We start from the raw sequence: 27,028 nt of genomic DNA on the forward strand, positions 1-27,028 counted from the left end.
GAAATGGTAGTTGTTAGAGAACGCTGTGGAAAAGCTGGATGTCACTGTTTTTTTCAGAAAATAATTGGGTTTTGATAATACTGTAGCCCAGTTAAAGTGGAGAAGTACAAATTCCAGTTGTTTTACATTATGAGTGTTACAACACAACAGGTATTCCTAGATGTAAATGAGGAATAATGGTAAGTGGAAGTATCTGCAGGAACTCAATGCATTTAGACTGGAAGCAGAAAAATGTTCTGGCATCTAATTAGAAATGCAGACATTCATAAAACACTAAATTAAGCGTGTGCGTGTTTGCTGTGTGTATAGCAAATCAAGGTATACTGCTAGCTTAGAAGTAATAGTAATAAAAATTATTCTGCCCCTAGAGCTGAATACTTATGGAACTCTAGTATGATTTAGCTACAGTTAATACTTAAATAATACTTAATATTTTAAAAGTATTAATTCAAAGAAAGACTCCAGAGGGAGCTCTGCAAAGGTTGGAGATAGATTCCCAGATAGCCATGAATGGGTGCTGTTAGGTTGCTGGGGGCTTAAGGAGAAGGATTTGGGGCTGCCAGTTATGAAAAAGGATCGAAAATGGGAAAGCAAACTGTGCTGGGTGGAGGTGCCCAGGTGTTGGTAACAGTGGGGGCTGTGGGGCAGCCTCTGTGAGGAGAGGCTGGGGCTGCCCCGTGCCGGACACAGCCGGTTCCAGCCGGCTCCAACCGACCCACCGCAGGGCACGGCTGAGCCCCTCGGCCACGATGGCGGTGCTTCTGTGAAAACAAAGTTAAGAAAGGGCAAAACGCTGCATGGCAGTGAGGAGTGAGGAAAAAAAGTGTGAGAAACAGCCCTGTGACACCAAGGTGAGAGAAGCTGGAGGGGAGGAGGTGCTCCAGGTGCTGGAGCAGAGATTCCCCTGCAGCCTGGGGAAGGGACCTCGGATGATCAGATTGATCTACACTGGAACCCGTGGAGGACTCACACTTGAGCAGGGTTATCCCAAAGCACTGCAGGCTATGGAAGGACCTACGCTGGAGCAGGAAAAAAGTGTGAGAAGGAAGGAACAGGAGAGAAAGGGAGCTGTTATGGGCTGACCGCAACCCCCCATTCCCTCCCCATCCTCCCTGTGCCACTCGAGGGAAAAAGAGGGGTGGTAGAGATGCTGGGAATGAAGAAGTTAAGCCTGGGAAAAAGGAGTGGCAGGGAAAGGTATTTTAGTATTTGTTTCTCACCATCCTACCCTATTTTTATTGGCCATAAATTAAATTAATCTTCCCCAAGTTGAGTCTGTTTTGCCCAGGATGGTAACTGGTAAGTGATCTCTCTGTCTTTATCTCAACCCACGAGCTTTTCTACCTTATTTTCTCCCCTGTCCTGTTGAGGAGGGGGAGTGAGAGAGCAGCTGGGTGGGTGCCTAGCAGCCAGCCAAGGTCAAACCAGCACACATGCTGGAACTCTCCAGGTTTTTCAGACTTTTCTGTTCTTTGGGTTATAATAAAATGAGGATAAATCTGGAGAAGGGATCTTGAGAAACAAGTTTCCTTTGAAGATAAGAGTCTCAGGGAAATTAAAAATCTCTTTAGCTTAGAAAGAAGGACAATAATAACACATAGTCTTTATGCTTTCTCAAATGGAAGGACCAAATTAAAAAGTTTACAAAACAATTCTTTTGGATGGGAGATCTCTTCACTGATATTCTTTCCTGCTTGACGTGCCACTAAAATCTGTAAAAGACTTCATTGTAAATATGCAAGTATGATCTAGACCTGTACAGAGCAGAGAACAGTATTTCATTTTTAATGTAAAAGACTGATAAATTATTTCAATATTGATTTACTCTATTTGGTCTTTTCTGCACAGGCTGCCAAACAACATCTGTCTGTCACTGTAGTGAGCTTCTGAAAATCTTCATTTTGTGGTGGTGTCTGGTGATTGCTTGCTTACGCTGGACCTGTTCAAATGCTATCAGTCTTACAATATCTATATAGTATATAGATATATAGAATACATCTATATGTATAGAATACATATATATCTATAGAAATACATTCTTAGCTGTGTTTATAAGGAAATGAAAAGATTCACTTTATCTGTAATAATTCAGGATATTGCCAGTGGTGAATGGAGGTACTTTCCTCTTGAAAAATATTGTAGGTTTAAAAGTCAGGCTAAAAGCAAAGTAACAAACAAAACAAACCCCACAAGTCTTTTAAAGGTTTTGTTTCCTTTGTTCACATTGCGGACAACAAAAAGAGTAAGAAGGAAATGAATCAAATGTAGAAAGTACTACTTTTACTCTTTGAGTAAATCATGGAAGGGCAGTTCTTGAAGGATCACATGGTCTAGTTTTGTCATTTGTCCAGCTGCTTTAATAAGACTTTGGGGACCTGAGGACTCTGAACATCTTACTTAGACAAGCACTGATTGCTGGAAATTATTAAGAAAGCCATTCTTTCCAGATATGTAAAAACAATAAAGTTAAATGCACTGACTTTCAAGGTAATACGTCTCTGAAAAAACTAGGACAGATTTTTGCAACTGAGTTATTTGACAAGTTAATCACTTCACTTTCATAAGTAGTAGAAATTTAATAGGGAAAATGATGATTTACTTAACAACTGGTCTGTGCCTAGATGTCATTAATAACTTCCTCATATATCTTCCCTGTCTGTTTTCAGTTTGTAATATTAAAAAAACCAACACAACATATCAGTGGAGATCAGGGACACAATTTGAAAAGTTCCTTATTTATGAAGATAGTTATGATTCACTTGCTACTTTATCATGAAAATCTCTAAAACAGTTTTAATTAATTTGGGTTTCAGTGTAAAAATATTCACTATTCAGTTAAATATTTCAGTGTTGGTTTTTGGTTTTTTTACACAGTCCAGAGTTATGTCTGCTTGAGAGGGTGCAAAATGCTCAATGATTGTTCTGAATTGCTAAGGCATGAAATGTCTCTTGTCAGAATATTCTTTAGTCACTTTAGATCTGGCACAGTCCTGGACTAATACATTCTCTTTCTGACACTGGGTTAATAGAATCATATAGCTTTAAGATGGTACCTGCTGGAAGCATGGGCAGTGGAGCCACTGTACTTAATCCATATGGGTCTTTATTCACTATATAGCTATGCCCCTAGATACGAGATATTGCTCCTTCTTACATATATTAAAGCTTAAGGCTGAAGCTTTGCACTGTATTCCCACTGAAAGCAAGTGGTACCTAATTTAGCCATGTCAGTTTATATAATCTGTAATTAAATGTTCATAATTTCAATCACCATTATTGCATTAGATGAATGTTAAAACACTGATAAATGAAATGAGTTTACAGTATAATCATAAATTATTATTTATTCCAGAGAAAGTTGCTTTAACTGAGCCTCCTTCAGCTCAGGGTGTGTAGTTTGGAATGCCTATACATGAGAATTTTATGTGTTCTGAAAACTGTCCAAGGAAGTACTTCAGGTCCTGCTTGGTACAATGGGCAGATGGGTTTCTCTCTGCTGGAAGGTTTTATGGAAGTGTTCAAAATTATATTCTAGCTTTCCTTCTGAAATAGTTTGAGAGTCTTAGATATTTTAAATTTTTTAACAAAGGTGATTCTCTCCTCTCTCCCCTCCCTTAAGCCCAAGGACGTCTCAAGTATTTAGCCCGAGTAAAAACAGTAAACATAAAAGAAAAAGAGCCTCTGTCTTTGTAGTGTCCAATTACAGAGATTATGTGCTTGACCATCAAACTTTTGGGACATTACAATGTGACGCTGCTGCTTCCCCAACTCTTTCTCTTTTTTTTCCTGCAGATATTAGTCAGTGTTTTCCATAATGCAGGGAAGAATTATGGCAAGAAGAATCCTTGCTGCTGGTTAACAATAAGTCATAAGAGTAATGTCCTGTTTTCCTGGGGAAACCTCCACCTAGCTTGTTCTCTTAGATATATGCAGTATATTCATATGTCACGTGTTGAATTAAAATCTCATTTTAGCCTACATAGACATGCATGTGGATGGTAACTATTTTATTTTTACAAAATATTTCTTAGAATCAAAATTAATAAAGGGTAGCATTTTCAGAAAGTACACTTCTAAAAACCTTGAACAGTTCCGGGTCAGCAGTTCTACATGCCCCAAATACAGCTTAAGAACCATAAATCAGATTCTTAAAGGTATTTTGAAGGTCTAAATTTTATTTTCAATTTTTATTTGATCTTGAACCAAGTTCATCAACATTCTTAGACCAGAATTTGTTTAAAACTATGTAGCTGAAAAAACATTACTTTAAAAAATAGCATGTGTGCAACTTCAATTAAAATAGTCAATTTTTAGTACATAATAGCAAACCAACTTTAGAGTGCAAAACAAACCAACTGCAGACTGTTGTGGTATCTGATGGTCTATTTGTGAGGAAGCAGACTCAGAGTTAAATCTGCAGTAGTTTTGTTCTTTAAAGTATTGTGTTCCATTTTGTTTTTTTCCAAATCAAAATATTGAGGATGTATTTAAATTTTGCAGAACAGAATAAAAACTGTTGCAGAGGTAAAGGTAGCGATTTCATTTCTGGAGCCTAAAGATGAGAGTAATGTTCTTTTCCCTTCTGTTCACAGTGGTTTGTATGTGTTTCTCTTGTAAATAATCACTGTTTCCTATCATCTAATATTGAAGATAAATAAAAGTTAAAAAAAAAAAATTCAAAAGGAAATTAAAAATTAAACAGTTGAATAAATACTTAATAGAAAGAAATCTCAAGACAGTTACTTTGATCTACAATTTACAAATGATGGCATTAAAGCATCTGTTTAGCCAGATGCTTCTGGTAGTTACTGAATGTTTGTATCTCTTAAGTGTATCGCCATGTTAGGAATAACAAGCTGTAGTAAAACATCTTCAATTTGATTCTTTAGAGGTTTTGTTTTGGGCTTCTGCAATATCTGTGTTCGTATGTACTCATATATACACACACACACAGAGGAGTGTGTGTACATTTGCAGCATTTTTCTTCCTGTGTTTTGTTGAACATAATGAATAAGTTAACTGGTTCAACTGCTTGGGTTTAGTACAAAGACACTTGTGTATTGAATGGCCTCAGTAATTCTTGAAAACAGTATTAATGTTTGGTGTGGTTTTGAAGAGAGAATAATTTGCTACAATAATCTCTCTCTCCTTTTTTGTGTGTATTGAAATATAAGAAACAGAAGGCAATCTCTATTTAGAGTCCCTTATTGCCAACAACATTGCCAAAAACCTTTTTATCTCTTTACAGGGGGAAGTTATTGATTCAGGATGGTGGGTTTTCTACTTAAATGTTAGTCAGGAATACATATGTGATTGCCCAAAAGGGTATTCATAATTAGATCGATGCTTTCTACCTTAAAAATTTATGCAATCATATTTGTTAGGAACTGCTGAAGTTCTCAGTAAAACTAAAATAAATGTTTAATCAGTAAGTATTAAATGCCTTCCTACAACATCAGTAAGTACTGATCTGGAAAGCTTTTGTAGCAATTCTGGTTTTCTTACGATGACTGAAAAATAAATTTGTAAGTGAAGCTGTGGGTTCTCAGTTTTTTGTTGTTTTTTTTAATATATCTGTACACTGTGGAGAGATGCTGACTTTCTGAGCATGCTAATGACTGACGTAACAGTCCATAAAAGAGTGGAAATGCTGTGGCATTTATAAAAAGAAAGCTATAACCTGAAGAATGAACCTAAACCATCATCACAGTAGAGGAAACTTTAGCTTTTCAGTGACTGTTACAGGGCTACAAAACATTCATATTTCAAACTATTTAAAGTCAGGACCTAGAAGCTTGGAGATCAGCGTTCTCCATGTAGTTCATGTAACCTTCTACTGATCTTGACTTGGAATTTTATTGATTTTAGGATAGTCCTTGCAATAATAATGAATTCCTTTTGTTGCTTAAATTCCTTTTCTAAAAAGCTGCTTCACCAAATAGTTGTAGTTTTTTTATGAGAAGAAATAAAAAACTAAGTAACAAGTTGAAGTAATTATATTTTTAAAGAACAGTAAGGACTAGTCTGAAAGGATAAAAGAGGCATGTAAGACAGATGCATGCCTCTGTACTTCCATTTAAACCAAACATCACTTTTCTCTCCTTGTGGTTTCTATAAACACCAATTCTGAGGTGTTACAAGCATCCTTACAGATAGCTGTCCATTGCTGGTGGTCCCTCACATGATGTTAAGCCCAAGTGGGAACACCTCTTCATCATAATTAGGTATATTAAAAAAAACATAGATGCAGTTTGGAGTTCTGTGTAGTATCAGCCTAAAACTAATGTTTTTACTGAGTCAATCTAGTATGAAAGTAAAAACTTTCTTTTATAGTATATAAATTTGCTGAACTGTGCATCTATTGTGTCATATTTTTAAGCCAGATTATTACGAGTAGAAATTACCAGTGGTAAAATCTCCCTTCTTTAGGAAAGGTTAATCAGTGGAGTCAATTTATCTAGTAAGGGAAAATTGACTCCAATAGGTAAAATTTCATTAATTTTTTAATTTTATTTTATTTTTTTTTAGCTTGGTAACTGAGGGATTTTGCATCATTGGAAGTATATTGTGAAAAATCAAAAGTTTGAGCAATGACATTTATTATATTGTTTCCTGTAACGCTGGGACATTATATAAGTTCAGCAATTCTGTTTAGAGTTTGACTCATTATTTGTGCAGAAAAGTGAATTCAATCACTGAACCATAATGCTGCTATGGAAAGCGGAAAGCAATTTTCACATTCCAGCTGGAGAGGGAAAGACAGGTGGCTTTTTATTTTTAACCTTCAAAAAGGACTTTCTGCATGAGGATTTCTTTAAAAGAAAATCAGTCTTTAGGCTTAGTTCTTGAAGAGCTCTGTTTTAATTAGGTTTATTGTAGAAGTGATGTTTTGAGGTGATACTAAAGAATGGAAGTCTAAAATCACAGAGACAGAGAACCTATATTATGTAGGAGGTGTTCCCTGACTGTATAAAGCTAGTATAATATTTTATACTACTTTGAGTAGGATGATTATTAGTCTTTTGAGTATGCTAATTGCACAGAAAATGGAGGGAGGATGTTAACTTTTCCCCCCTTAAATAGGCAGCTGCACATGTATGAAGCTGACTAGGTTATATAATCCGAAGAGTAACCACCATTTTACTGTGGAATGTTTTTGTATTTTCACTCTTGATTCCTACATTGGATTATATCAATGCACTGTAACGTGTTATCCTGTATCCTCAAAGGTTTGTAAATCTGTGAACCATATGGGTTTTTTTCTTCTTAATTTCTCATTTTGCTCATATCGCTTTGCAGCTGACCTGTTAAATTAACCTCTAGAATTCATACCCAAAGAAATACAGCAATCCATCTTTGGATTACAGCAGTAAATACTTGGAGTTTTGTCAGCCACTGACTAGACTTTATTCCTGTCTGCTTATCCTAGCACAGAATGTCAGAATAGGTGCTGCATGACCATTGCCCTTGTGCCTTTGGTGGGAGTGTGCACAAGAATGCAACTTCTGAGATGTTGCAATAGATGAGAATTTATCATTATTGAGTCCGTGTAAAAATCTTGGGGAGGAAGAAGAGTAGTGTTTTTATAGAAATACTATAGGGTTTTATATCTGTAGGAAAAGTAGTTTTATTTTTCGTGGTAAGCCTTCACTGAATGTCTTCTTTCAACATTTCAGTCACTCAAATCATTAGAGAATTTAAACTTTTAAGTTTAAATGATAGTAAAATTTAAGGGTTTATTTGCTGGAAATGGTAGTGTATTTCTTTTGAAGACATAGGCAGTGCACGTACAAGCATGTATTTTAATCCAGTCTAACGTATCTGTCTTCATTTTGGGGGAATCTGACCACAGAGTTTTCATATGACAATTGTCTTCTTTTGACTGCCTTCCTATAGTTTTTAAATAAGGCAAATCTGTCGGTTTTAGTAGACTGATAGTATTCTCTTTCAAAGCTGTCAAGCAACAATTTGTGTGTCTGTATCTTTATAAAATGCATGATGGAGATTTTATTGACTCTGGTTTTGCCCTATGACACCTTTGTTCAGTTCCCAGATATGTAAACTCTGGTTTAGTGTCATTATCACTAGCTGCCTCGTAGAATTATAGCTAAGGGAAGTTGGGGTTTTTGTTTTGTTTGGATTTTTTGCTTTTTTGTTTGGGGTTTTATTTTGAGAGTTGAAAAGGTGTCTGTCACAGGCAAAACAGATTTGATTTGAGGAATTTCATTCATTGCCTGTTGACATAAACATTTAATAACTGATTCAGGTATTGAGAAACAAAGAAGAGAAACATTTAAACTCTTAGGGAAAACACCTTTCCTCCGCCTTTCCCGGGCTCAGCTTCACTCCAGACACCTCTGCTTCCCCCTTCCCAGTCTCCACCCTTGTGATTGTTGCAGGTTGCACTGTGTCTCTTAGGGGGGCAAAGGGTGGCACAGCAGACTGGGATTAGTACATAGCAGTTTCTTTCTGCTGCTACTTGTTCCTTACTCTCCCCACACACTGTACCTTCCTTCTTAGGGGTGTCCTCTGCTCCAATGTGGGTTCCTCCATGGGCCTCAGTCCTTTTGTGGGCCTGTCTGCTGTGGTGTGGCCTTACCCACAAGCCACAGTCGCTTCGACCTTGAACTTCATTTACAGTCTTCCGGTGTTAACTTCACCTTTATAAAAGTTGAGAAAGCTCACACGGTCAAACAAGAAGCTTCTGGTCAGTTGTTTCAAATTTCAGTTTTATATAGTCAGTTTCTGTAGTTTGTTCAAATATCAGCAATAGAATTCATAAATAGGTTTATTTGTTGTTTGTTAATTTTGCTTCTTTACTGCTGACTTGATGCCTGCTGATTATGATGATCATCATCAATATGATGATCATGTCTTTGTGTATTACTTTCTTTAGAGAGTTTTATATCTTGAACAATGTTCCCATTCTTGGTACCTCAAGAGAATGGATGTAAGTCTTCATGCGAGTCTGTTTCTAGGAGTTACAGCTACTTTCTTTTTACAGTGTTGAGATTCTGTTGTTGGCTGTTACCAAAATGCAACATAAAAATTGAACTTTTAGTTTAAATGGGGGTCCACAATAGTAAGATTATAGCAGGAGTAAATGGGTTCTGTACATAGAGGAACTGTTCCTGCTTCTGGACGGTACGTGTGCATTTTACATGCAGGTCAGCAGTATGAATAAACTAACTTTTACAATGAAAACTTACATTCTTAAAATAGGATTGTGAAAACAAAAATATGAGTTAAAGTAGATGGCATTAGAAAATTGGACAGTTGCCCAAGCATTTTGGGTAATTCAAATCTAGTGTTTTATACTTTTTTAGTCAGAATGAATAATAGCAGAATAATTTCATTCATGATTCCAGACTGAAAGCACTGTGCGCGCTGCAAATAGTTTAGATATATCCATTCTTTTCAGAGTACAGAAAAATGCTAAGAGAAATAGTAAATCAGTGCTATACCAGTGTGGAAAAGTACAAAATTATTTAATTTAAATTTTTTTGTCACTCTTACTAATACTGGTTTTGTGCTTTCTCATTCTGACATTTAAGAATGGTATGCTCAAATGGAAAACCAGTGGAGAGTTTGCCATTGCAAGAGTTCAAACTTTAGAAATTTTAAATCTTAAATCATTGAGTACTGTTAATTTAATGACTAAAATTTGTGCTTTTTGCTTGAGGATCTTGCTAACTCTTTCTAAAAGCCAAAATTTTATGTATGTAAATGTCTTATGGTTGTCATCAAGGTAAAAATAATAGGGTATGATGTCATTGCTCTACTGATCTGCTGAAAAAGTTGTAATTCAGCCCTGTACTGTAAGTTTCTGTAAATGCTAGCGTTATAAGTATCCAAAACAAAAGCACTTTGTCATCTTGATTAAAAGCAACTAGGACGAGATATGTGGATGTTTGAGGTTCTAAACATACAGCCGAGTTGATACTGGGTATTCGAAAAGTTCTCAGGCAGGTTAACCCGTTATCATGCTGTGAAAGAGCAAGTGTATTCTCACTCAATTTTACGTTTGTAAGGTACCTGAGCACACGTGCTTCTGTAAGCTGAAATGGAAAACAGAGGTTTCATTTATGTCATCTGCAATTACTGCTCTATTCTGGGTTGTTTTGCTCTGTCATATGTGTATCTTGTTTTGAGTTTACTTTTTAGGTCACTAATAGAAATGAAATTCTATTAATGTAGTTTAACTTCAAAAGGGCACATTTCAGACTTCTACTACAGAATCATAGATTCTATGATATATACTTTCTGACTACCACTGTGTGACTGCGTCCTTGCAGTATATATCTTGCATATTTTGTTGAAGTGAAAGATAAGTAATTTATGCTTCAATTTGCTTTTAGAACTTGTAGAACTCATTACATCTTCAGAAGACAGTGCAAAAATAAATCTGAGAAAAGGATTGTACAAGATTGTACATATGCTCCCCATTTTATAGAGGAGGTAATTCAAACCTGAAAAAATAGCATGCCTATTGCAGACAGAAGAAAAAGTTTTGCATGTTCCTGGCTGACAGACCTGTGCTTAATCACCGGTTTCATTTTCAGTTATTTGGGCTAATTATCGGCAAGATGGGCCACACTTCAGTCATTATGCTACTGTAACTAAATTGACTTTGGAAGAGTTACACAGATCATAGCAGAAAAAAATTGGCCATATGGTTGTTCATCCCAAGTTTAATATCTGTGTATTAATAACTCCATAATGCCTATTATTAATTCAAACACTTTTATATTTTACAGATTATTGCTCAGTTGTAACACTTGTGGACCCATCAAATGTGAAGTTAACGTGCACTCTTTTTAATGGAAATTTAGATTCCCTACCAAAAATCTACAAAGTTGGAGATATTGTTCGATTTCACAGAATAAAGGTATGTACTAGGAAGTGGGGAGTTTATGTGCTTGCTGTTTTGCAGTGAGAGGACTGTAGGAATAATTTAGTTCTTCATGTATTGAAATTAACATGGAGACATTGGATAACGCAGTTGATCAATAAAACAGCTATGGTTATGGTATGGACCAAAACTGGAAATAAACTATGAAATTTTTTAAACAACAACAGAGCACTAAACTGATATCTCTCTTTAAAAAAGTGTTAGATGTGGTTATGACAACTCCAACAGAGTTGGTTTTTTTTAATATTTGTTAAACTAATTGACAAAAATCACATGGTAATACTTCTAGATGAACAGAATTTAACTGACATAAATGTGCACAATTTATTCCTCTTCAAACTAATAGAATTGAGGGATTACTTTAGAGCTTCTGTTGTGGAGCAGTTTAGATCAGCTGGAGAGTTACTCAAGTAAATGTAATCTGTCTGGGGCTGTTCGTGTGCAATATGCTCTAGCTGCTTCTTTGATGTTTTCCTGCCTTACCCTGTACTTATCTGTATCAAAGGCCATGAAGGAAGCAGTGTTTATAGCTTTGATACTGCTTCTGCTGGGTGTTTTTCTTAAGCCTGTTGCAACTCTATAGGGAAGAGGAACCACACTACAGAGACTGAATGGAAGTCTTGTAATGCAGGACCATACTTAAAAAGGTGCAGAATAGTACCAAAGACATGATTTTACCATGTTATGTATTAACATGCAAGATAACCATACATAATTATATATTTTATGTTTGCTTAAAATCATTATAGCAGAAATGAGTAAATGTCCTGAAAGAGCCAGTTAAAAAAAACCAATTTGCATATTTGAACGCTCTTGAGAGATCTAGGAAATTTAGGATTGTACAAAAGGATAATGAAAGGGATACAGATCAGTAGTACTAAGCACGTATGTTTTGATATGCGATAGCAGGAGAACAAAGAAAAAAACCATGACAATAAATGTAAAAAATGGTAATATTTATCCAGTAACTGAGATTTGTACCACTGAGATTATTAAGAAAGAACTTGTTAAGATTCAGAAACAGTCTTCAGTTATTCACATATATTATAAATATTTACAACTGAGAGAGAAATTAGCTAACCTATTCTGGGTTAGTATAAAGCTTCCTTAAAGTCATCTTTATGTATAATTAGAGTGGAATGAAACTATATTTAGATTCTGAAGCTTGTGTTGCTAATCGATACCTGACATATGTTGTTAGTCTTGGAAGTTCATTGATTTGACTTCAGATGGGAAAGTCTTATGCTGGATTTTAAATTCTCCCTGAATCCAGCAAGGGTGAGTGTTACACAGATATACTCATTTCTGAAATTCAGTGGAGAAACATGTTTATTGCTTCTGAAATCACAATACATATTTTAAATATATGTGTGAAAAAGGAGAAAGTAGAAAGGAGCCTGATTAAAATAAAAGAATTGGAAAGTTGTATGTCTGTGATAGGCTAATACTGGATTTTTTTGAGTTGTGGGAAGTACAGGTTAAAAAACCAAACAAGACCACTGTCAGGGAAGTTATGTATGCACCCTCTTTTATGCAAATATAATAGTGTCTTGGCTCCACTATTCACCTTTAATATCAACTTATTGAGGAAACCTATTGATATAGCACATGTAAGGAACCTCACCATTCTCCTGATTTGGTGTCAAATTTTTGAGGAGATCATTCCAAAATCCTTACCAATTGGTACTTCATCATTCTCCAAGATGATGTTTCAGTATTTAAAGGTAGGGTCTGTTAATTCCTTCCCCACATACACTTTTTTTTTTTCCATCACAGCAGAGCTGTTTTAAGTGGTTTCCACCCCTCACTGACCTCCAGCTGCTCACAATCTATATCTCCTCAGATGCATAAGCTAGCAGCTTGTTTAATTACTTTCAAAGTTAGAATGATCTAGAGTCACTAAGTTGTCTTTTTCTGGATGGGAATGTTTTGACTACCCCAGGCTAACAAACAGTTACTTTGGAAGTTTTCTGAGCTGGGCAGGTAAAAATCTGACGTAGAAGCCTGGTGCCAACTGCTGGGAGTGAACTGGGAGGGGGGTGACCTCTTCCTCTCTTTCACCTACAACCACCATAGTATGTGTGATTGCTGTGCAACACAGTTTTCAATTAAAAAAAGAAATCAGCGCTAATGAGAGTTCTAATTGCACTGCATGCAGTTCCTCCTTCACTCTCTTCTCCTTTTGTCTTCAGGCCTTATCACCTTCTCTTAGCCTGCTGAATGGAAAGCAATTGAGGGTAGCAGAGGCCATAGTCTGTCAGAGCTGTGCTTACTAATGAGGACAGATATACATAGTCCTTACAGCATGTATTCACATTTCCCTGTCCCAGAAATGCTTTTGAGAGACTTCCAAGAAGTTGACATGGATAGCAAGCACATTTTAAAAATGACTGCTCCCAGCTACACTCTCAGCTGCTAATGAATAACTTCTCTTCATAGTAACACAGGTGTTGGCAAGGTCTGATGGTTCAGAGCTAATAAGAACTTAATGGAGAGGATTCTGTTGGGGTTACTCTGGGTAGAGAATAATTTTATTTGCTCAGTATTTGTTGCAGAGAATGAAAATTTTAAGTGACTTAGTAACAGAACTGAAAGATTATCCAGTTTTAATTACATTTCTGTTAATATTTCTTGAAGTGCATTTTAATGACTTCTTATGATGAATTCTCATGAATGTGTGACTCATGTGGAACACTTAGAGAATGAAGACCAAAGGGGTGACCTCTCATTATAAACTTTACTTATATGACTTCCTCAGCGTAATGCAATCTCTGTAGCAATTACAAAGTCTTAATTCTCCAGCTTTTTTTGTCATAGTAATCTTGATACTATTCTCCTCTCTTACTTTTGTGCCTTAACTTTTTCCATACATAGAATCATAGAACTGTTTAGGTTGGAAAAGACCTTTAAGATCATCAAGTCCAACCGTTAAGCTAGCACTGCCAAGGCCACCACTAAACCATGTCCCTAAGCACCACATCTACATGTCTTTTAACATAGGCTCCAGTTGCTGTAACAAATAAAGTAGGAGTCTTAAATATGACAGCTTCTTTATTACACAGCACTAATTCGTCACCACTGCACTTCCCAAGTCATGCACTGCATAGGAAAATGTCCTGTAGAAAAATAGGGTAATGGAATGGGGTATCATAATATAAAGGCACCATGAGCTGAACTGCGTTTGCACAGACAACAGTAACTGTGTCATCTACTAACTTTGGAATAATTACGGTTTATAATTCTAGTGTTTTAGCTTTGCAGTTAGATGCAGCATCCTAGATCTTTAGAACAACAAAATGGAGAAAAACAGCAAGAAAAAACAAATTCCTTACATGCTATCAATTGCATATTCATCTGGTTCAAACTCTTTAGATTTACAATATAAATGCATTGCTTCTTTGAGCAAAAGGACTTTATAGCCATGATACAGATGGTTATCCCTTCCATAGGTCAGTCAACTGACCAGTATAAGATGTATGTTTTGCTAGTGATTTTCTAAGCTATTTGCCTGCCCACAGAGGAGTGGAAATCTGAATATCAAGTGTATGGAGCGTGGCTTCATAAAAACATAGAAGGATGAATCACACTCCCTTTTTTGTTATCCTTACTAGTTCCGTCCTGTCTCTCTTCTTGTGCATCGCTCTCCTTAACCTAGTAATACTTAACATAGCATTTGTTCCACTAGGTTACCTACTCTGATCTTTAAACCAGTGTGCTGTTATTTCTAGCAGCAGTCTTACTTCTGCACTTTGCTAGTGGTTTCCTTGTCTCTGTGTATTCCCTCCTTTAGTTTAACCCAATTTGTCCCATGAAAGTTGATTCCTTCTTTTCTTTCTACTTGATGCAATATGGAAGGCACTGAGAGAGACACACAGGAGAATTACCTGCTCAGTTCTTATTCCTAGGCAGCTCTGGCCATAGCTGTCAGGTTGATAAGGACGAGAAGGGGAAGTCTGGAGCTTAGATATAAAACATACTGAGTGAACATTAAACTTTGGCAGAGTTTAGCTGCCAGACTCTTAGTATCCTCTGAGTAAATGTGGTCCAAATATATAAACTTGGCCAAAGTTAGGTTTAAGATGTTTTGCTAAAAAGGATGTCAAAGAACATGCTGTCTGTGGCACTGCAACCCTGTTTTCAAATTCTTGCTCTGAAGAGTGGAAGCAATTAGAATTTTTTTAGTAAACACTTACGAGATTCTTTTTAACACAGAGAAGACGACGTTTTTCTCGGAAATATGAATATTACTATTGCTTTTGGCTTCCCTTCAAAAATTATGTAAGGCATGCAACTCATTTTGAAGTTTCAATAGAATTTAAATTAAAAACAAGTACTTGTCCTATAGTAAATAATGTCAGGAAGTATTGACTGTAGGCAGTGATAGAGTTTCTCCATAATTCGAAGTCTTAGAATTTTGCACATATATTTTCTGAAATTTTCATCTGAGTACTTTTGGTCAAGTTACCTGATCATGTCTTAAATATGTAGCAAATATTACAAAATAGTCATTTTTTACTTTACTAGAATTTTCTCAAATATAGTATGCCACTTTCTCTGAGGAATACTAAAACACTATCACAATGCCTGCTGGTTTTTTAAATTATTATCAAAACAGAAATTATTTTAGCTGGTTTAAGTATATATACTTTTTGCATACAATTTTTTTCCACAAAATAGTTATTATATGTTCAGGTGAACTGGTAAATGAAATATACAATGTATTGTTCATTTTCTCCTTTAATTTGTATTTCCATTGCTGCAGACGTTTCTGATAATTTTATTTTGCAGACAGCAATTCTCAGGAATAGTAGAGGATAAGCTGTAATTTATGGTCCTAATATCTAGGTGTATTTTTCGTGTCTTCATAAATTCATTTTACTTTCATATGACTAGCCTTGTTAACTTTCTTTTGGAAGGTGCCTGCAGATAGTTTTTGTAGTTCGGTTTTCTTGTTGTTATATATAAACATGTTCAAAATTGTTTAATTTATATAAGGACAGAGTTTATTTACTAAGTTACTTCAAATTGTTTCTCTATTTCATTTATTATCTCTCTGTTCATACAGCTGGAGGTACATGTACACTAGGATTACATTATTAAAATACAAGAAAATATATTCAGCATACCATATTATCCAAACTTGTTTAGACTGTAATTTACTTAATGTGAGAAAACATTTACAAAATATATAAGCAAGTATACCAAATGCATTCGAGTGGTTTTTTGACAGGAAACTTTTTTTCATATAAACAGCATCAGTGACAATCATAAAACCTTTACAAAGAAATTAATCTCTGGGTCTGATATGGTATTAAGCCTCAAGTTCAGTTGTCTAGCATATTTTTGAGCAATAAGTTATTAAATTAGTAACAATTTTAACAAATCATAGTAAATTTTTTTTGTATTGGAGTATTTGTTGTTTTGGGATGTGTATATCATTCAAATGCTTGACCTGCAACTTTGTTTTAGCTTGGAAGTATGTCTTCAGTGTTCGTGGTGGTTTTTTTTAGCCTTCCATCCCATCCCACCCTCGCGCACTGCATGACTCTCAGAATGGAAAGCAAGCGTTTCCTATTTCCAGATTAGTTTTAAAAATGTAGGTTTCCAGGTTGTAGGACTGAAGTCATTCTCATATTGCCAAGTCTGGAGAGGGCCAGTGAGAAACATCTCCAAAGGCCTTACTCTAACTTTTAGCTTCTTCTTAGCTGTGTGCAATTCCTAATAAAGCTCAAGAGTTTTAGCAGTGGTGGAACAGGGACAAATTAAGGGGATTAGTTATTAATATCCTTGTAGGTGATGCTGGACATACAGTGTATTGTATTCAGTGGCTACAGTCTCTGAGATGAACAAATCATCATAAGTCCAGGACTTTGATTTTTTTTTTTTTTTTTCTAAGAAGTCCATAACACAAAGGAGCAACTCCCATTTAATAGAAAGGCCATTTAGGAATAAAATTGTTGAGGCCATTCATACCCTATAAGACTTCAGGACAATTCTTTTGGGATTTTTTTCAGCTAGTTTGAGGCATATAAACATAATTTCTTAACAAGACACCTTCTCAACCTGCTTCTGCTTCATTTCTTATTTACAATGTCAGAACCACTGATAAAGTAATAGTATTTAACAGGAGAAAGCAACCTTTGTTTATAACCCATCACTGCCCAAATGGCAAGCAATCCTTATGGGGTGTTTCCAAGTTTTAAAAGCTCTGTGGTTCAGTTCAGACAGGTCTGAAACCCGTGCTGTCTTGGACCAGTGGCTCTTAGATGCCATTCCATTCTGTGTTGGCTACCTATGCAGCCAAAAATAGAAAAGAAAGAACCCAAGGAAAAAAGCTAAATACCTATCTTAAGTGAACTAGTTTTTTGTCTTGACACAATGGAAAACCTGTTTTATTTGTTTGTTTTTTTCCATCAAGTATCTGCTCCAGCTATTCTAGTCCATTTTTGAAGTTAAAGTGCAGTGATCTATCTCTAAAACTTTGTGTAAGGTGGTGAGTGAATGGGGAGAATTGAAGGGCATCCCTTTGTGACTTGGAACTCCCATCCCCTAGCATAAAGTAATTTTTTATCCATCTTCTAGAAAGAACTCTTTTTTCATAGCCATCATTTATAAGAACAAATAAGAACAGTGCTGGGAAACCTTGTAGATCTAGAGATGATAAGACTGAGTATGGCAAAGGGGGTGTTTCCAAGGATGGTTGTGGTCTAAGAGAGTAGTGCGTTATTGAAAGGGGTTATCTGGGGAGGTTCTGGAATCTCCATGCTTGGAATTTTTCAAGGCTCAATTAGCCAAAGCTTGATGTGACACGGTGCTGACAACAGCGCTGACCTGAGGAAGAAGTGGGACTTCATGATCTCCTGAGGTCCCTGCCAACCAAAATTCCTGTGGTTCTGTGATTGGGCCATACCCTTCTAGTACTTGGACAGTATCCCTTTTCAGTACAGCCATTTGTAACCCTGTCTATACCTTCATAAAGTTTTTTGCTCCTGGAGGCTTGTGATCAGATTCTGTGTTTGAGAAGGAGGGGATTTTTTTGTCACTGCTTATTTGCATAAGATATCTTGCTTCTGTGTCAGCTGAACCCTGTTTGTGTCACACAGAGCGGCATGTGCTTATGTACATGTGTTCAACTGAGGGGAATACATTGCTTACCACAGTAACTATAATTCTTACAGATACATTGCCTGTAGACAATTTTACATTCTTTCTTTCCTTTTCACTGGCATCTTGCACGAACTACATTTCTGCAGTTAAGGGAAGACTGGGTAGCAGCCTGTGAACATTGATCTTCTATTATTTTGTTGTCAACCGTGAATCACAGGGATCATAAATTTTTTACTTCTGCTTAGGCAAAAGATACCTTACAATGAGGTCTTCAGCTGATTGTATACTCATATTGGAATAGGAGTTTGGACAGTGCATTTCAGACGATGCAATAATTCAAGTAAAAAAAAAAAAAACAAACCCCACAACACAACTTGATGTCTTGAAATAATTTTATATGTATAAATAATAATCAAGTTTTAAGCTTAAGGTACTCATGTTTCAAAATATTATCTTGAATTCCTGATCCTTCCACAAATCAGTAGTTAAATTTATTTTAGGAAATTTTCCTTCTTAGTATAAGAACGTGTACATTAGTTTAGTATATGTTGTTTTACAAGGCATTTTTTTTTATATTCTAAGGTGATCTGTGACTGCAGTGGTTTTGTAATAGTCCTTTGCTTCTGCAATTTAACAATCAGTATTGATGGAAAATTACCTTGGAAATGCTATTATTCCAGCTTTATACACTACTTACTATCGCAATTTTCTCTTCCATTGAGTGTAGTGAATAACACCAGCTTCAGTAAAAAAAAAAAAAGGTGAATTCCGGTGGTTTAGGTTGCTGTAAATCTATAAATATTTCAAGATTAGCTTCTTTTCCATGAGCATATTCAGGATAGAGTTGTACCCCATAGAAATCACTAGAGTTTATTGTCCACACAGTTTTGTTGAGGTGACATTTCACCTTTTGTTCTTTAGTTTATAAAAACTATGCCAAAGACTTCCGCAATATGTATTGGAATTTACTTGCCTGCTTAGAACAAGTCAAATACATTGTATCTGCTCCGTTTTGTCCCAGGAGATATTTTTGTTAGCAGCAATTATTTATTGAATTTATTTAAAATTCTCAGGGAATTTTTAAAGTGATAGCTATCTGCCCCACTTCACTGTTCTTCCCCACCACTCACCCCAATTTTTTAAAAAATCCCCAAGGCCTCTAGAAAGGACACAAAATCTACTGAGGAGGAATTATCATTATATACAAAAGTCTCAGATTACCTCTTTTCCCTAAGTTTAAGTCAATTTCAAAATCGTTTGTGTGTGCAAAATATAACTAGTTTACAGTGTCACTGCTTAACTTGATCTGAGATCTACTTAGAGTGCCATAATGAAACAGCATTTGCCCATGGATTTTGTTCATTTTACACTCCAGTGATTTCGCATCACTTTAGTAATGATTTGTTTTTAAAGGACAAGACCAGAGAATTTCTGTTGACCGTGATCTGTTCTGTGGGTCTGACATAAGTAATTTTCCAGCTCTGAAATATTTTGTTCTGTAACCCATTCTACATTTACTTTTCCTGCTTGTTCTGATGTTCACTAAATAATGTTGAATGCTGTTTACCTTTGAGACCACTCAGAGGCTTCTCCACATACTTATGCCTAAAGATATTTGGTTTGCTTCAAGATCATTGGTAATTTTCTCATCATGACACTTCAGGTTTACCTTCTTACATATTTTATTTCTTTTGTTATTTTATAACTCCCTTTCCCTGCATTAAGGCTGATTTCAGATCCACTAAATGAGGATACTAGGACATGTCAGAAGTACAGTATGTTCAAGCATAGCCTCATGAATGCTCAAAACATGACATAAAAGATTTGGGAAATGGGGAAAATTGTCTATGGTGAAATATTAGTGGAAGCCCAGGGAGACAAAGTAGTTTCTTGAACTGGTTTCCTGAAAGGTTTAGAGTCCTCATAAATAGGCTAGATGTCTAGGACAGAATTTTTAATAAGAAAGAAGTCAAGATATTTTCATGATGATTTAAAAGAATTAGTGAAGAAATAAATAAGTAGGTACCTTGGAAATTAAAACACTTTGAGAAACATTTGACGTCAGACATGTCAAAAGATACTTTTGATAGCAGGGGAATGGGTAAAAGTGATGAAGGAGAGTTTCCTCCCCTTTGGATGTTGCCTATTTTGAGAAACTATGGAATATAATGCCAGTGACAGCAACTAAAGTAAATCTGTGTATTTATATTAGATAACGCCTTAGTGTTATAGTGGAACATTTTTTTCCAGATCATGGGTAATGGGCACGAATTGATTATGAAACTATGTATTTTCCTGATTTGTCCATTGGCTTTTCTTGTATTTTCAGTATTTAAACCTAAAGGTTAAAAGACTAAAGCTTTTCAGTGTTACAATGGAGAAAAACTACATCATTAATTGATGTTCTCCCTTGGTCAGGTCCGGAGAATGCTTAAGTAAATGAAAGTTTATCCTAGAGATGATCCTTAATGCATTTATGCATTATGTCAAAGTAGCAGAGATTAAAGGAGTTCCTGTCACCAAGATTGAACAGCTTTGTTTATGAATTTCCAAGGAATAGTTGATTTGTGTGCTTTTAAAATTTCAATGTGTTTATAAAATATGGGCCTAAATCATTGGCGATGTTTTGGTAAAAAATGTTGCTGTTTAGAACTTCTGTCACATCTTTCAGATTCTGCACTTTTAAATCAGTAGGATTTTCAACCATTTGAAAATTGAGCACTGGGAATCCTAAACTAGATTGTTTCACAAATACTATATTCAGAAGTCTTGTTGCTTTTTTCGTAAGCAAATTTTAATTAAAAAGGGATGGATCAAAACAGCCGGTTTGAGATTTCTGGATAATGAGTCATGCAATGCTTTGATATATATATGAAGTGCAGGCAACAATAAGACTAGACTAGATCCTTGAAGGAATGCTTCAGACTTTGAACACTGTGTTTTATATGGTAGCAGATACACAGATAAATCAGCATGATGCAGGGGACGTGCCATGTGCAGGGCAGTAGACATAAGAGTAATTGTGAAAGCTGTATTCGTAATTCAAGGCATGAAAGCTGGTCACTGTTTGCTTTATAGAAAAAAAAAAAATAGCTCCTAGAACCGATATTTTCTTTTTCAGTTCCATAATATCAGGAAACGGGGCTATTGTGAGAGGCAGAAAACAGGAACCCATAATAACTTTGCTCTGCCGTTGCTCTGCTGTGTGACTCCTAAAAATTAATTTCTCTTGTGCCTCAGTTTCCCCATCTGTAAAAGCAAGCTTGATGTGTTCCCCACACAAATATTTTGAGATTTGTGAATAAAATACTCTGCACTGATGCTGTATATTTACAGGTAGGTATTTTTCTGCCTCTTTTAAAAGAATTTTGTGTTAGATTATATTTCCTGCTTATTCACTTTTGTTTTCTTGTTAATGTTAATTTCCTTTTTTTGTTTTGTTTTTATTTTGACTCTGTTATCCTAATAGCACCAGGAACAAAAATGATCAATGGTCCATTCTTCATGCACATGATAAAACAGAACATACATATATTTTGATGCAGTGCAACCATTTTTTTTTTTTTTTTCTTCATTTTTTTTGTTACAGATCAGGGAATACAATGGCCAGATGCAGGGAGTTACCAGTGCGGGATTTGCATCCTTGACATTTGATGGAACTATAGGAGAGCCAATAGTTCCTCGAACCTCTAGCAAAGTGTACACTTTCATGGATGAAGAACAGAAAACAATAGAAGAATTGCGTGTTTGGGCAGCCAGTAATCTTTCCATCTCTGGACCAGCAGCAAAATTGTCTGGTGTTCAGCCAATGCTGTTCTTTGATCTCACTTGCCAGCTGGTAGGAAAAGCAAAAGTGGATGGATCTTCTTATCTTCTAAAGGTAGATTTATTTTTTTAAAATAATTTGTTAGATTTATTTATTAAGATATTGAGAATCAGTTTTTGATTCAACAGACATATGCATTGATTTAAATAATGTTATGTAGATAAATATTTCAAAGTTAAGAAAATTAATGATCCTTGACCATTTTATTTCTATGAGAACAAAACAGAAATCCCTGTTCTCTTTCAAGTTGTTCATCTGATTTATTTCTTTAGAGAGGTTTTGTAAGATGGCATTGGTAGGGATCATCGTTTCACAAACATTTGTAGATAAATATCGCAAGATTTCTTTAAGTTGAAAAATATTGTTAGTTTTAAATTTTAACCTTGTTTTTTAGTTAGCAGCAATTATTGCTCGTTTTTCTAGATCTGCTGGATATAATTAATGCAATAAGTAGCACGATCTAGAAAATGAATGAATGGATTACGTTATCTATCTTGATGGATTTTAGGTAGTGTCTTTTAGTTATACATAAGCGCTTTGGGGATCAGTGCTCACTGAAAGTACAAAATGCAAGGTGTCACACAACAGGAGAGTACTTTCTAAGGGTGATCTTTAACATCAGCTAAATAAAAAGGAGGTCTGCATAATTTTCCTGGTTTTGGCTCCAGATGTATCAGTCTGGTGTTATTCTGAAACTCCTCTGTATTTCTTTTTCTTTCTTTTAAAAGTTGATTGTTAAAATGTGAGTGATGAACAGCCTGTTATTTTCCATTTTATGACTTCATAAAATTATTTATTGGCTCTGCTGTATTAAGCTGTATTGTTACAATATTTTTAGAAACAGCACACTGCATTATTCCTTCATTAAAGCAGCAAAGATTTTTCTCATGCAGAACAACACATGCACTACACAGAAACAAACCTTAAGTGTCATCCTATAATATGCTTTGCAGCTGTTACAAATATTTCCATTTAATTATCCCTTGTGAATAGACGTCAAATGAGACCCAGTAAAATTTCAGAACTTTGTGGACTGTAATTAAGTTGTTCATTAATAAGTGTATGTTCAGCATTGAAGGATCCTATGCAAGGACAAAGACAAGTGCTTTCTTAAATTATTAATATTTCTTTACACTCTTTTCTGTGTTGTAAGATCTGGAGTCAATTTTGCAGTTTTGTATAGTAAAGATAATGACTTGAGGGGGAAAACTTAGGATAGACTTAGGAAGGTAAAAGTCTGAAATCAAATAACAGTAGATCAATTTTTCTGATATGTAATTCCTTTGACAGTATTGGTTTTTAGTAGTATAAAATATTAAATACTTAAATGCATATTGAAATACATCAGACAAGCTTAAAAATGGTAGATTAACATTGGTATGCTGTTGCTAATTTCCTCCATTTTTCAAGCATGGCAAAATCCCTTTCTCATATGAAATGTTGGTCGTGATAGAGAAGCCTTTTTAAAAAATTGTAGACAGATCTCTGATTACAAAAAAAACCCAAATTCAATACCAGCTCAAATGGACTGATGTTTAAATATTATTATTATATTATTTTGGTTATACATTTTATAATAATGATTTAAATTTATCATGTCATTCCAAGTATATCAGTTATATTCGTGGTTGATTATACTATAAAATATAATGATTATTTTAAGCGTTAAGCTCATGTAATTAATGGGGACTGCTTCAAAGACAGCTAAAATGAATTTCAGTGATTTTGTGCATCACCATAGCATAACTTTTGATATGACACTTGATAAATTAATTGGGATATGCACAGCACCTGAGGCTGACATGGCATAAAGATGGTATCACTAACTTGTTAGTGCTTACCTTTTTCTTAGAATTTCGTTATTCGAACTGATGGAGAGTAAAAAACTCACACTAGAAATTATTCTGTCATTTATGCCTTTCATAAGAGTTTTACTATTATTCTTTGCTTTCCTTCTGTCTGTCAGTTAAATTGTCTATGTTAAGCTATGTCATACAATTAGCATACTTCGCTGAAGAGAGAAACAGGTTTCATTGTGTCTCTCCCATTTCAGTGTTTTGCCAGCCATGGTGATCAAAGGTTGTCACTAACTATTCCTTAGCTTCAGTCTGTTCGTGACTAGTAATGGAACCATTTGCTGTTTCTTACCTAGAATTAATTTAATCAGTGTTGTTTTTTAGACCAGTGTTCGTTTTTGAAACCAGAGCTTCTGTGTTTTCATCCATAATTTGAGTAAAGTGAAGCTGGCAAGCTCCTGACATAGACACATAGAGAGCTTGATCTGTTTTCATATATGTGCAAGTAAAAAACAAAACCAACTACTCCTCTAAGGATGGGGTTTTTTTTCTTGTAAAGAAAGCTTACTGGCTTACAAATTCCTCCAAAAGGTGCCCTGACGCTAGCCCCAGTAGTTCCTCTGGCAAAGGACATTTTAAAGCTAAGTAGTCATCCTTGTATCTGACAGGGAGCATTCAGATTATTTCAATCCATTTGTCAAATCCATCTCTTAAGTGTAGAACTACCCAAGTGTCCCGAGTAAAGTCAGTTGAAAAATAATGGGAAACTTGACAAACTTAAGGTTCTTTATTTTGTCAAAGTGACTAAATTCATTATATATATGCACTAAATCTATGTTTTTCAAGCTCAGTTCTGGAAAAGGTTTGATAATTCAAGCAATGGGCAACCTCTCTTTCAAAGGTGGTTTTAAGTATTTCATGGTACAGGATCAGAAGATAATAGGCTTTTTTTTAATCTGTGGTAGCATGTACCACCTCATTATCTGAATCCTTCAGAATACACTCTTATTTGGGAACATTAATTTGATGTTATGGGTCATTTTCACTGTGAACAGTTTTCCCTTTTATCTCTTGATTTGGGATGAGTAGTTCAACCATGAGTTATTCTCAGTGTATTTACACATGGCTTTGCTGGTTCTTAGATCTTTTCCTGTGGGTCCTTTGATCCACAGCAGTTAAGCATAAGGGGTAGAAACCCTTTAAAAATTAGGCTTTAGTGTCTTTTTTTCTCCCCCTCTGCAGTGCCTAACTCGTGGGACAAAATGCTTTGCTATCATAAACTGTCTGAAAATGAGCTTCTGTTGAACCTATATGCATGAAATTCTATGAAATGCAGCATTTCAGTCTTATAGTCCAAATGCCTCTAGGTTTTTCTTTTTCTGTGCCAGTGTTTCAGACCATTATTTCTGTTGTCTTTGAGAACAGTATAGCTTCAGGAACTCAGGAAACCATAGTTTACAGAATATATTGTAAGCAGCTATCACTGAAATTTTAATGTTTCATTTAAGTAGTAAGATTTTGATTCCAAAGTGCTAATTCTGTTGGTAATCTTACTTTTTCACAATAACTTTGATAGCTCAAATATAACTCTATTGATATTTCAATACTTAAGTGTATCAAGAACTTAGCTTTAGGCAAACAATTTTTAGAATCCTCATTATTAAGTATATGTAAATACTAATGTTTTTCTAATATGTTCTGAATAACTAGTAGTGTATAATGATGTAGGAGATCATCAGTAATTAAGGGAGTATATGCTGTGTACTCAGTCTTCACATACTGTAGCTGGAGTGGTTAAAAAAACCTATAGTAGGATTAAAATATTACATATAGACAGTTCTGCATATGGTGAATTCTAACAGTTGTAACTGCTGGATAAACAGTTGAGGTTTTGCTAGTGCTGATTTTTTTTTTTTTTTTAATTTAATATTAACAAATCCCAGGTCTTAACACTTGATCATATTCCCTATAGAGGGTGTTTTTTTATACTCTATAAGGAATAATAATTTTTAAAAATCCCATAAAATCTAATTTAAGTAAATTAAGGACTTTAAGATTGAGACTCGAATTAAGATTTCTTATTGTTATAAATTTTTAATAAAAAAAAAAATTTGTTAAATAAGTTAGTTAAATTCTCAATCTAAAGTATTCTAAGCATATTGAAATAGTTCATTTGCATTGCAGGTATGGGATGGCACAAAATGTCCCTACCCAACGTGGAAGGTGCCTGTGGAAGCAAGAGACCTGGAAGGAGAAAAAGTTCTTCTTCACCAGCTGCGAAATCTAACGGTGGACATTCTAGTCTATGATAACCATGTACAACTGGCAAAATCACTTAAGGTAATGCACAGTTTGGTATTTCTAACTCTCGTTTTGTGGCCTGTTTCCTGCTGAGAACTCACTTCAGAGAATGTATCAATTCAGTTCTGCTGTTAATTAGTCTGAAATGTTCCTCTTTATCTTTCACTGTATTTCCCATACCTTTTATTTGAATGCAATACTCCTTCAACACATCTAAAACAGCCTCATTACCCTAAAATTGCCATGAAAAAAATTCTTCCAATTAAACAGTTCTTTCCAGACACTGTAATATCATATGTAATCCTGTGAAAATAATGCACTCAGAAAATGTATTCTGTGCTTTAGAGATATTTTTTTAAATGATATAAAGTGGGGTTAAACTTGTAGTGCCATTAAAGGCCTGTAATTCTAAAGTCAATAAAAGATTTTCTGTTCTATGAACTTCTGCAATTTGCAGTGCAATCGTCATTTAGTGGGTCAGTAATGTTGATTATGCTTAGATAGAGAAAGCAGCAACATAATTAAACATTTGATCTTCAGCAATACTGCCATCTTGCTTCTGAATACCGTAAATTAGCAAAGAATACATCTTTCATTTTATGCCTTGCCCTCTATACCCAAGCATCGTTTTTAAGAAAGTATTTACCAGAAAATAAAGAGAAGTGATAGCCATTTGTTAGGCTGGGGCTATCAGCAGACATGAAATGAATTTGATGTATTAATGCCTGTTCATAAGTAAATGACAGATAGCAAAATAACTTGCATTTGTGTGAGAATTCATAACAAAACTTACTCATGGAAGTATTTCATTTCTTACAGGTTCTCTTCCAGAATTTTCTCTTGCTAACTGGTGTACTCTACTGATATAAATATGTTCCAGTGAAGCAATATGTTTTGAAAATTAAGGGAAAAAGATTTTAATATTAATAAAACATATTTTCTTGAGTAGCTGATGATGCTCCCTTTATTACTCTCTCCCATTTATATTCAGGAATTCCTTTTGAATATGTGGTACGTGGGATGTCTTCATCAGCTCTCTCAATCTTTTTCCTTCCTATAAGCCCTTTCTTTCTTATGTCTAAAGCA

General features: G+C 35.2%; 1 protein-coding gene across 4 annotated transcripts in view; it reads left to right on the forward strand.

Annotated features, from left to right (window-relative positions):
- POT1 (protection of telomeres 1) overlaps positions 1-27,028 on the forward strand; it is an 82,544-nt gene that overhangs the window by 27,790 nt on the left and 27,726 nt on the right. For all 4 annotated transcript variants that reach the window (XM_075493041.1, XM_075493048.1, XM_075493057.1 and 1 more), the window contains 3 exons: positions 10,758-10,888; positions 21,609-21,899; positions 25,826-25,981. In XM_075493041.1, the coding sequence (XP_075349156.1) occupies positions 10,758-10,888; positions 21,609-21,899; positions 25,826-25,981 (578 nt within the window). The remainder of the gene's footprint in view (positions 1-10,757; positions 10,889-21,608; positions 21,900-25,825; positions 25,982-27,028) is intronic.

Source organism: Mycteria americana, chromosome 1 (genome assembly GCF_035582795.1).
Source record: "Mycteria americana isolate JAX WOST 10 ecotype Jacksonville Zoo and Gardens chromosome 1, USCA_MyAme_1.0, whole genome shotgun sequence".
NCBI lineage: Eukaryota > Metazoa > Chordata > Aves > Ciconiiformes > Ciconiidae > Mycteria > Mycteria americana.